The sequence below is a fragment of the Lycium barbarum genome, chromosome 11, assembly GCF_019175385.1.
Source record: "Lycium barbarum isolate Lr01 chromosome 11, ASM1917538v2, whole genome shotgun sequence".
Taxonomy (NCBI): Eukaryota; Viridiplantae; Streptophyta; class Magnoliopsida; order Solanales; family Solanaceae; genus Lycium; species Lycium barbarum.
The window spans coordinates 2368076-2379695 of NC_083347.1; the positions used below are offsets into that span (position 1 = coordinate 2368076).

At 33.7% G+C, this 11620-nt stretch overlaps 1 protein-coding gene and 1 pseudogene across 1 annotated transcript; one reads left to right on the forward strand and one right to left on the reverse strand.

The window, feature by feature from the left end:
* The first annotated feature begins 6409 nt into the window (after nucleotides 1-6409).
* On the forward strand, nucleotides 6410-7894 carry LOC132616866 (serine acetyltransferase 1, chloroplastic). Its single transcript, XM_060331613.1, has one exon. The coding sequence runs from the start codon at nucleotides 6475-6477 to the stop codon at nucleotides 7522-7524; it is 1050 nt and encodes a 349-aa protein (XP_060187596.1). The 5' UTR covers nucleotides 6410-6474; the 3' UTR covers nucleotides 7525-7894.
* Nucleotides 7895-8792: 898 nt separating this feature from the next.
* LOC132616865 (cytochrome P450 71D10-like) lies at nucleotides 8793-11041 on the reverse strand (annotated as a pseudogene).
* Between the last annotated feature and the right edge of the window lie 579 nt (nucleotides 11042-11620).

Consider the following 11620-nt stretch of genomic DNA (forward strand, 5'->3'; position numbering starts at 1 on the left):
TACATATTATATATAAAAATGATACAATTTTCTATTCTATACAAAGCAGTTGCACTGTGCTGATACACATTATATACACAAATGATACATACCTTAGTGATTCATATTTTAAACAATTTCTATACATTACAGATAGGTATCGATACATATTTTATACACAAATGACACATATTATATATAAAAATCGCCTCAAACATTTTTGTGTTTGAGTTTTTATTTGAAAATTGTCTTATTTAAGTTTTGACTAATGGATGAGATTTGTTTAATTGCTACATTTTGGGTTTGGAAAAAATTGGGCTAGAGGATGGAATTATTTATAGCCGAGCGGCCATAGATGTCCTTTTCCCTTGAAATTAACAACAGTTTGAGGGCTCATAAAATGGGCTTTATCTTTTATCTTAACAAGTGGCGAAATTTACAGCCCAACACAAACAAAACTGCACAAAGGTATGGCCCGATTTAAGTTTTAGCCCATTGTAACACACGAGTAATCAATATGGGAGTACTTGCTCTCACCGACACTTTCCCATTTGGTCATAAACAAACTTTATATATTTGCAAATATTACCTTTTGTCGAGGGTCTATAAAAAACAATCTTTCTACCTCCCAAAGTAGGGGTAAGGTCTGCGTACATCCTGCCTTCCCCAGCCTTCACTTTGTGGAATTCAGTGGGTATGTTGTTGTTGTTGTTGTTATATTTGCAAATATTAATTGTCTCTTCGTATTTTATTAAGGAGCGCTTTACCCTCTAATATGAAATTTCCTGGCGCAATTCCAAATTTAGTCCTGCCGAATACTGAGTAGGAAACTAAAATATTTATGAATCCGATTTGGCCCAGTGTGAGATGCTAAGATAAGATGAAAAAATCTTGAGAATTCATGTTGTATGTAAACGACAGAAAAGCAAATAAGTATGCGGTGACCCTTAAGAAATTGAAAAGGCAAATGCTATTAACTACCCATCTCCAATGGTTTAAACTTCATATTCATGAAGCACCTGCAACCATAGATAGTGTGCTTTTAAGATTTCACCATCATAAATGATCTTCAAGAATTATAGACCTACCAATATTCCGTCTTTTTTGACTCTGCTTGACATTGTGCTATGTGTTCAATTTCTGATGACAAATTTGAAGGTCCTTTTATCCACTCATTCTCTTCCGGAGTAAGGGGTGAATGTATCCTTTACCATATAAATTTCGGTAACATTTAGTAATTTTGGTCCAAATTCGAAGATCTTTGTATCCGCTCATCCTTTTCTGGAACGAGGGATGAATGTATCGTTTACGATATAATTCAATAAAATTCAATAATTTTAGTCTAAATTCAAAGGTCCCTTTATCCACTTGTCCTCTCCTAAAGCTACTGACCTATCATTTATAGTATAAATTCGATAAAATTCAATAATTTTGATCTAAATTTGAAGGTACCTTTATATATTCACTTGTCATCTTTTGGAGCCATAGGGCATACGATATGAATTTGATAAAAATTCAACATTTTTTATCCAACCTCGAAGATCCTTTATCCCCTTGTCCTCTTCGGAACCACGGGCAGATATATCATTTACGGTATGAATTCGATAAATTCAGTAATTTTGGTCAAATGCAACTCATATTCGCATTCGATAAATGCGACTTATCTGCACGACTTATAAATCAACATTCGGCATTTACAAATCGTAATACAAGCAATCAACTCTAAAGTCTGTAATTAGTCCTTTTCAATTTTCATCCCCCAAATGGTAGACACTCATTTAGATTTATCTAGTCTACTAACTATGTACTCCTTCCGGTCCAAAATAATTGATGATTTAGTCTCTAAAAACTGGTCTAAAATAATTGAGGTTTTTTCGTTTATCAAGAAGATATCTCATTTTTTTTTTCTTTTTGTACCCTTGACACGTTCTTAATTCAATGAATAAATTTGATACTTATTATAGTTTCAAAGTCCCACTTAATTAAAGATATTTTAGTCAATACACCTCTTAATTTTTAAAATTTAGTGAATTTCTTAATTCATGTGCTCAAGTCTTTAAACCTCAATCATTTTGGATAGGAGATGGTAGTTGCCACTTGACTACTCTCCTCAGAAATTGTACTACGAAGTTAAGGGCACATAATAATATCACCTCTCACTATCAATACCCAATCTATTCAATGAATCTCCCACGTAAAAAATCCAAACGTTCATGCTTGCATGTGACTTCCAAAATGTTAATAAAGTTTGTCGTCGTAGTTGTTCTCGCAATACAAAAAGATGTACTTAGGTACTATATTATATTAATTAAATTAAATCAAGAGTATAATTAAGTTTTATAATACAATAATGTCACTTAACAGTTACCTATACAATAAATATTTACATTAAATATGAATAAATCATTGGAGTTAGTTCAATTACACAAAAGATAAAAGAAAAGATGAATAATATGATTAGAATATAGTCAAATTATGTTGAAAATATACTATCCCATTTATCGTCCGTAAATAAAACGTAAAATTTAAATAATTATGGTTGACGGGGGAAATCTTTTTCCTTCTCTCTCTCTTTTTTTCTTCTTTTAAGTTGAGGGAATCAAATATTTTCATTTTTTATAAGAGAAGTGGACCCTAGTGAAGTTGCCGGTCCCTGTAAGGTCCTTGACCGAAGAAGAGGAGCACTTGTTAGTCTTGAATTACTACAAAGAAAACTTCCAGAAGAATGCATGTCATCGCAAACGTCACATTATCAGCCAAATCAACTCGCCTTTTTTCCGAATGTGATTGACATTTTAAAGAAAAACATATTAACATAAGATTTTGTTTTATTGACTAATAATAAGTGTTCAATTTACTTTTTGTCAAGTTGGACTGGATTTCTTAGAGCCTGTTTGGATAGGCTTTTGGGTTGTAAGTCAAAAAACATAAGTTAGAAATTTTATTTTATAATTTTTGATTTATTTTTATTGTTTTGACTTAAAAATATATTTTTATTTTACTCAAACATTATAAAAGTGATTAAAAGTTATTTTGGTTTAAAAGCATATAAAATTAGTCAATCCAAACAGGCTCTAGTTTAGCTAATAAAGCAATGAGCTTTCCTTCTTGAAGGAGTGAAAGGCGTTCTGCTATTCTTTTTTGTTAAATGCGTAATATTAAATTCAAACAGTAAATTATTTGGGTCAAAATATCTTCATTTGAGATTTTTATGGTGCATACGAAATAATTTGAGCATCTAATTTAAAAGTGTAATATAATAGGTAAGGCAGTTCGGGATCATTAAGTTCCATTAGAAATTTTTATAAAAACGACGAGAGTGTAAGTATAGGATTCTCTAACACCTTTTTTAACGTGTAACCCATAAATTTATATATAGATTTGGTTCACTCTTTTATTTTTCCTTTTCTAAAGTTGAGAGAGGAGGCTCAACAAGTGTGACCATGGAGTAGAAGGAGACAAAGTAGGCTCAACACGGTAATAAATAGACTTTGAGCAATTTTAGCTGCTTAATTGGCTAATTTAAGATAGAGAAATAAATAGGGGGCATAGAAGATAAAAAGAGAAAAGTCATAACGTAAACAAGCTCATCAAATATTTTACTATTATTGATACATATGAAATAATTTGATCGTCAAACCAAAAAGTGTAAGTTAATAAGTGAAGCCATTCATGATCATTAAACCCTTTACATACCCAAAAAAATTCAAAGTAGAAAAATTATACTCCACTATGACATTACCGTTTGAAACCTCAATTCGAACGTTCATAAATTGTCTCACAATTGTTACTGCTACCAGTCACTTTCTGAACTCGTTTAGGACATCGAATTATTTGGTTCCACAAATGAATCTTACCTAGGTGTCATCTCCTCCTCTTATTGGTCCCAACTATATTAATTACGATGGAATTCACGGCTTTGCGTGTACGTTTCCCAAACCAACTCCGACATGTGTTTCGTCACTACCTGCGTTTCTTCAATTGCCATGTGATTTTTAAGTAATACTCCAATTATTTCCTCTTAAATATCGTGTATTCTTTTTTAATATTAAGAGTAAAATATAATCTAATTTTAATTTTAAATTCTTAAAGCGATATGAAATAGTAATTATTTTGAGCTGAAGTGACAATTAAATTGGGACGGAAAGAGTATATACATTGTTAGCGCAAATAATCTTTATACCGATAGATTGTCTTTATCTATTGTTGGTGAAATTGCTACTGAAAGTACAATTACAATTAGAAATAAAATGAAGAAATAAAGGTATCTCAGGTTGAGGCGCGAATTTCTCGCGCTCTTTAAGGAAATTTAAGCTTATGCAGCAAATCTTTGCCGGTCCAACAGTAATCTTCATAACTTGTCCCTTTCAGTATGCAACAACACGACAATGTCGTAAAACTCAACAAACTCTGGACAAGATGTTGAGGCCAAAGCTCCACCAACAGAACGTCTTCCTTCAATTCTAAATAAAACTCTCTTTTTTAACTCACCTTTTCATGCACTCTATAATATTATCTTTGTCTCAATTTATATGGTACAATTCAAATTACGTGTGTAAAAAGTTATTTTGATCGTGAATTTAGACATAATTTTTTTTATGTTTTTTGGATTACAATTTATATATTTAGAAATTACGTAAGAAGTATTATTAGTCACAAAAATTATATAAAGTAATAGACCTTTGGCCTAATTCAATATCAAAAGCTAGTTCATGAGGTGAAAATTTCCCAATACCATATATAGAGGCCAAATTTCTTTTAGCCCGCCAATGTGGGACTCAACGCCCCCGCCCCCTTCCCCGCTCCCAGCACTCTCAAGACCAGATATTTTGAGCGTGAACAATATAAGATGGAGGCCAACACTGGATAAAATAATGAATTGGGATGATATTGACTCTAATACAAAAGCTAAATCATGAGGTAAAGACTGCGCAAGAACATATAAAGAGATCAAGTTCGCTTTAACCAACTGATGTGTAACTTAACAAATAAATAAAATAAAAATGATATAAAAAAATTACAGTCAAAGAATAAATTATTTAATTCTGTCCAACGACGCCGTATAATAGGGGCAGAAGGAGTATATCTTATTTGTAAGATTTCACAACATTGAAGGAGACTTATCTGTAATAGATTATTTAAATTAGCGATGTACTATAAAAACTTAAACTCTTTTTACCATATAGAAGTATATTTACTGTCTATCAGATTAAGAAACTAATTTTTAAACCACCCTGGCGGCCTAGCGTTGAAACTTATAAAGTTTTGTGTTTATCAAGTGGTGTGTGATTGTCAGTGAAGTAATTTTTTGCACCGACGGCTGTTATAAAATTATAATAAATTGCCAAGTATCCTACATTCAAGCTAGATTACTTGAATCAATTAAATACTTATCCTTTTAATAAAGATTCCGCTAGACTTTTAGTCATCAAAATAGTAATATTTGAATTTACATGATTACACGTACAATAATTGCTTCCAACCTATGTAGATTTCTCGAAATGGTCAAATTTCATTTTTCTTTTGTTTAGGTTAATGAGTTATGTGAACTAAAAGTAAAAGTAGACAAATAATGTATTTCGTATTGTGGCTGCGCTTCTAAGACGTAGACATAGATTGTGTCCCCACGTGGCATTTTAAAGAATATCATCTTCCCTTTCTAAAAATCTCCAAAGAAATATTGTTTTCCGACATCTTCAACTTTTTCACATTAGAACAATAATAATTATTATTATATAGTTAAATTATATAATATACTGAAGTAGGAATTTTAGTAACTCAGTTAGTTGACTACCTAAACTTTCATTTTGCTAGTGAGGATTCGAATCCCCTACCCCTGTGATAAAAAATATAATATACTGACAATATAAAACTTTATGCACAATAATATGTAAGGACAAATTGAGAACTATTTTTTGAATACTAAGAGTTCGAGATATAGATATATAGTTTGGAACATTAGTGAATTCTGTCGAACCAAGAACTTAATTTCAGCATGTTACACTTTTAAATAAAACAATGCTCTCCGAAAGTAATGTCATTCCCAAAATCTAATACTCCCTCTATTTCATTTTGGTTGACACTATATTTTTTATCATTCTAAAAAATACACATTTTTATATTCTTTAATAAGAATTTTTCATAGCAATATAAATATTAGCGTACTAATATTTAACATCAATTTAAAATCATTATTCATAAAATTCGTATCGAATCAAATTATAACAAACAAAACAAATTAAATCAGAAAAAATATTAGTCAAATAAATATATTATTTCTCAAAAATAGTCAAACTTTATAGTTTAATGATATGATGGAAGTCCTTACGAATTACGATTCCCCAATACTCTGTGAGAAAAAAAAAAAGATAAAAAGGGTAATATCATAATAGTTCACTCAATTCAATGGCCATAGGCATATCCACAATTTTCGCACCTATATATAATTTGCATACCTTTCTCAACGCCACATATTCTCATCATTCCTCCATATCTATGTCCACAAATTTTCTTGGATCACAGTTCCCTTTTATACAACAAATTTCTTCTCACAATAACAAGCTTTCAACATTCAACATGGCTGCTTGTATTCATACTTCAAGAACCAAAACTCCACCAAAAAACAACCCTCAAATAGACAACGACGTTTACAATTACGTTAAATATTGTCGACCAAATTTTCCTAACCTTAATTCCCACAAACCCATTATCGAAAAAAACTCAAAAATCAATGAAGGGGGTGATGATGATTTGTGGCTAAAAATGAAAGATGAAGCAAGGTCAGATATTGATCAAGAACCAATATTGTCTAATTATTACATATCTTCAATTTTGGCTCATGAATCAATGGAAAATGCTTTGGCTAATCATCTTTCAATGAAATTAAGTAATTCTAATCTTCCTAGCAGTACTTTATATGATCTTTTTTTAGGTGTGTTAACAGAGGGAAAAGAAATAATTAAATCAGTTAAAGCTGATTTGAAAGCTGTTAAAGAAAGAGATCCTGCTTGTATTAGTTATGTACACTGTTTCTTGAATTTCAAAGGTTTTTTAGCATGTCAAGCACATAGAATTGCACACAAGTTATGGTCAAATGGGAGACAAATTTTAGCTTTGTTGATACAAAACAGAGTATCTGAAGTTTTTGCTGTTGATATTCATCCTGGTGCTAAAATTGGGAAAGGGATTTTACTTGATCATGCAACTGGTGTTGTTGTTGGTGAAACAGCTGTTATTGGAAACAATGTTTCAATTTTACATAATGTAACATTAGGTGGGACAGGAAAAGTGTGTGGTGACAGACATCCTAAGATTGGTGATGGTGTTTTAATTGGTGCTGGTACTTGTGTTCTTGGAAATGTTGTTATTGAAGATGGGGCAAAAATCGGGGCCGGTTCGGTTGTGTTGAAACGGGTTCCGGCTAGGACTACTGCTGTTGGGAACCCAGCGAAGTTGCTCGGAGGGAAAGAGAATCCAGAGAGGCTTGATAAAATTCCCAGTTTAACCATGGACCATACATATGAGTGGTCTGATTATGTAATATAAAGTTAACAATTCCGTTCAGAGGCGTTCAAAATACCTGTTTTGAACAGGTTTTGGGGTCTGGATGAAACCCTGTGGAGCACAGGGAACCGAATGATAATCCAGGAACAAGTTACAAGGGTCTCCCAGGCCATTCCATCTTTTTATTTTTCTTCATTACTACCATTGTTATAGCTTTTTTTTAGATTAGTGAAAAGCTCCTCGAGGAATTTTTAGTTTTCAGGGAGAATTTAAGTTCTCTTAAAAGCATAGAGATATTTCCTTGAGTGGAGGAGATGTAACAGCCATTTACCTTTTTATGGTAACTGGTTTAAGAGACTATTGTACTATTTTTCATGATATAGTAAAAAGTTCCATCTTGCAATCTAACAAAGATTTGAGTTACATTCAATGTTGGACGAAAATATGGGATCATCATTTTGGTATGTGCCTCAAGGAGTAATTGATTAAGTTCAGATGTGAAAGGAGGGCTTCTGTGAGTTCAATTGCACCTATTGCTTTCGACTCAAAGTCTCGAACTACGTGTATGTATGAAATAAATTGAAATGTACTATACAGAGGTAAGTTGTGGTTACTTGGTAACCAGCTTCCTTCTTTGTTCTTTCCCCTTCCAAATTTAGGCGTGGCAGTGTGGTATTGCTTGCAGAAAAATGTATTGTCCTGTTCCTAAAATGAAATTCGTAACACAATAATTTAATACTTCTGCTGGAAATCCAATGAAAGATTTGTTGCATATTTGCTGGTGCTTACAACCTGTGGCAGATCTAACAATGGGTTCGCAGGTTCTGCATAACCTAGTGTTTCAGGAAACTCTTATATATATCTGTGAAAATACAAGTTACTTGCTACAACAAGATGTACATAACTTAAACTCATTAATTATATGTTATATGTAATACTTAGTACTTTGGCGGGCCTAAAGCCATGCTTCTGTGGTCTTACCATTGAGCCGGCTCTGTGACAGTTGGTCATGGCACACGGCACACCCTATTTGGATGGTTGTTATCTATTGTCTTATATCATATTGTTCCTTTATATATAATGCTTGTTTTGGTTGTTACTTATTGCATTGTATTGTTAAATTTATTGTTAATGAAAAATGTCATTTTATGTAACGACCGATTTGGTGTGATTGTGTCATTACCTTTTGTTTTCCTTCTCATTTTGCCCTCACTTATTGTTTAATAATTCAATTTTATCTTGTACTCTACTTTTTTTTATAGTAACTCTACCCGTCCCCTACTTTTGCTAAGTAGCATCATGCAACGATGAGAAACAATACAGTTTGTCCAAACATTGTATTTCATCAAAACAATGCAGCACCATACAATACGATACATTATGAAATAATACGTAACAACTATCCAAACAAGCTGTTAATGCATATTTGAAAGCTAAGGATCATAAGGAACTGGGATCAACTGCAGATGATTCTTGGGCCTAACTGTCAAAGCAAATTTCTCAGTCATGTGTAGTTCTTCTTCACCTGGCAGTTTCCAATCAAAATGGTATAGCAATTGTGCAAGTGGAAGTTCAATACCAGCTAGACCAAATAATATGCCTGGGCATATCCTTCTTCCTGCACCAAATGGCAAAAAGTGAAAGTCATGTCCCATGTAGTCCACAGTTGAATCCAGAAATCTCTCAGGATGAAATTTCTCAGGTTCAGACCATTGCTTTGGATCTCTGCCAATTGCCCATGCGTTAACGATGACTCTCGTCTTGGCTGGAATTTTATATCCATTGATTTCACAAGGCTCCCTGCTTTCCCTTGGAAGTAATAAGGGAAGAGGAGGGTGCAGCCTCATGGTTTCTTTGATAACTGACTGAAAGTATTTTAGTTTGCAAATGCCTGATTCTTCAACATTTCCTTTATCTCGAAATGCCTCTCTGATTTCAATTTGTGCCCTTTACATCACAAGTGGATTTTTAAGCAATTCAGCCATTACCCACTCTGCTGCAGTTGCTGCTGTATCGCTCCCCGCTGCAAAAATGTCCTGAAAGAGAGAGAACAGCCATAAAGATCCAATCTTGGATGCTGCAAAACCAGTAAGAATATTTTGCAAGCTGTTTCTTTCAATGAAAAGCCAGTACAGGCAGACCTCCTAAAACAATCATTCTCTATTACAACATTTCACTATACAGCCATGTTTTCTTTGGAGCTGATCTTTCATGGTAAGTTATATTATATGTTCTCTATAACGACATTTCGCTATAACAACCAACATAAATTATCAGAACAGAGGACACTGTTATACAGAGGTTTGACTGCAGTACTATTTTGAAACTCCACTAGAACAAAAACAAACAACTTTTGATTTTGGATTCACCTATGGATGAGAACACATACCATGAGGACAGCTTTGATATTGTCACGAGTCAGTGGAACTTCAAGATCGCCATCTTTCTGAATTTTTAGAAGAACATCGACTGCGTCCTCATTTTCTTCTTTCTTGATTTGTTTTGGTGTAGGGTTTTTCTCTGTATGCTCATTAATAATATGTTCAAGTATTGCATCAATTCTTTTATGAACTTTCTCAACCTTAGCTCTTATGCCACTGATTGTTTCCAGTAATTTGATTGAAGGGTATACATCTGGTATATACTAAAACCTGCATAAACCTTCACAACATCCTCCACACACTTGATGAAATCTTCTTGGTATTTGCTCTCTTTTCCAAAAGCTGCACGCGCGGTGATCGCATATGTCATTGAGAAAATTCGGGCGCTAAGATTGATAATGGATCCCTTATTGATAGAGAGCGAGCTTATTAGATTATGTACCTCTTCTTCTCTAATTGATCGAAATGATTGAACGCGCTTTGAAGTTAAAAGCTCGGTGGCACAAATTTTACGCAGTTGTCTCCAGTAAGTTCCACAAGGTGAAAAACCAATATTACAGTTGTAACTGATAACACTGGGTGCAAGGAGGTAAGGTCTTTAAGCAAATATCACATCATGTGTTTGCATAATTTCCTTGGCGATATCTGGCGATGAGACGATAATTGTGGAGATTTGGCCGAGCTGAAGATGCATTAATGGTCCATATTTCATGGCTAAATCTCTTAGTTTGTGGTGTATTTGTGAACCTAGAAGTTGATGCATGTTCCCTATGATAGGCAACTTTTTTGGCCCTGGAGGCAGTTTCATCGTAGAGTTTTTGGCCTCATATTTCTTCAAGATTTTAACAAGTACAATGAAAAAGAGGATAGAAGCAGAAAGAACAGTGAATGTATCCATGGTAGTAAAGAAAAATCAGTGGAAAATAATAGAGATTTCTGTGATTGAAGCTATTACTACACCTCAATGGAAAAGATCAGCAGATAAACTTCCAATAGTCAAAGAAAACGACCTTGTCATGGTTATCCTTTTGCTAGGTTGGCACATGTTTCATTTAATTGACAGCACAAACATTTCTACGGTCAAAACAACAATCTGCTTTAATCCAAAACAAGTAGGATCGGCAATAAGACTGTTCATTGTCCATATCACTTAATTAAAACATATCTCAGTTAATGTATAGTGCGGATTCATCTTATTAACCTGTTTTACGCTTAACTTACCACAACTTTAATTTCTTATCTCGATTTAAAACTAGGAATGTGAGCAAGTTTACATAGAAGGTGACCTTGAACCGACGTTAAAGTTGTTCTGCGTGACCTAAAGGTCACGGTGTCCAAGCTGTTGAATCAGTCGCCGACCCTTGCGTCAGGGTAGGCTGCCACATCTTCCCCGTACCCTGTGTGAATACCGAGCTACCTTTCTAATGTGAGCTAGTTCACACAGACAGTTACAAGCATTTCCACTGTTAGCACGATATTTATTGGATTATGGCACATGATTGAGGCTGGAAACTTTGCTTTTGACAGGTCTTTACTCACCACTCATTTTCCTCAGGATGATCCCACTTGGTTAAAAGGATTTGATAGGCTCTTGTATTATCAGTCACGAGGAGAAATCAACCTTTTGTTCTTAGCTACGTTTTACATCAAGACTCTCTCACTACGAGGGTATGTTCAAAATAGTCCCTTAACTATGTACTTAACAGGTTTGGTAATTTAAGTTTGCCACAAGTCTGGTGGCTTTTCCTCATTTTTTT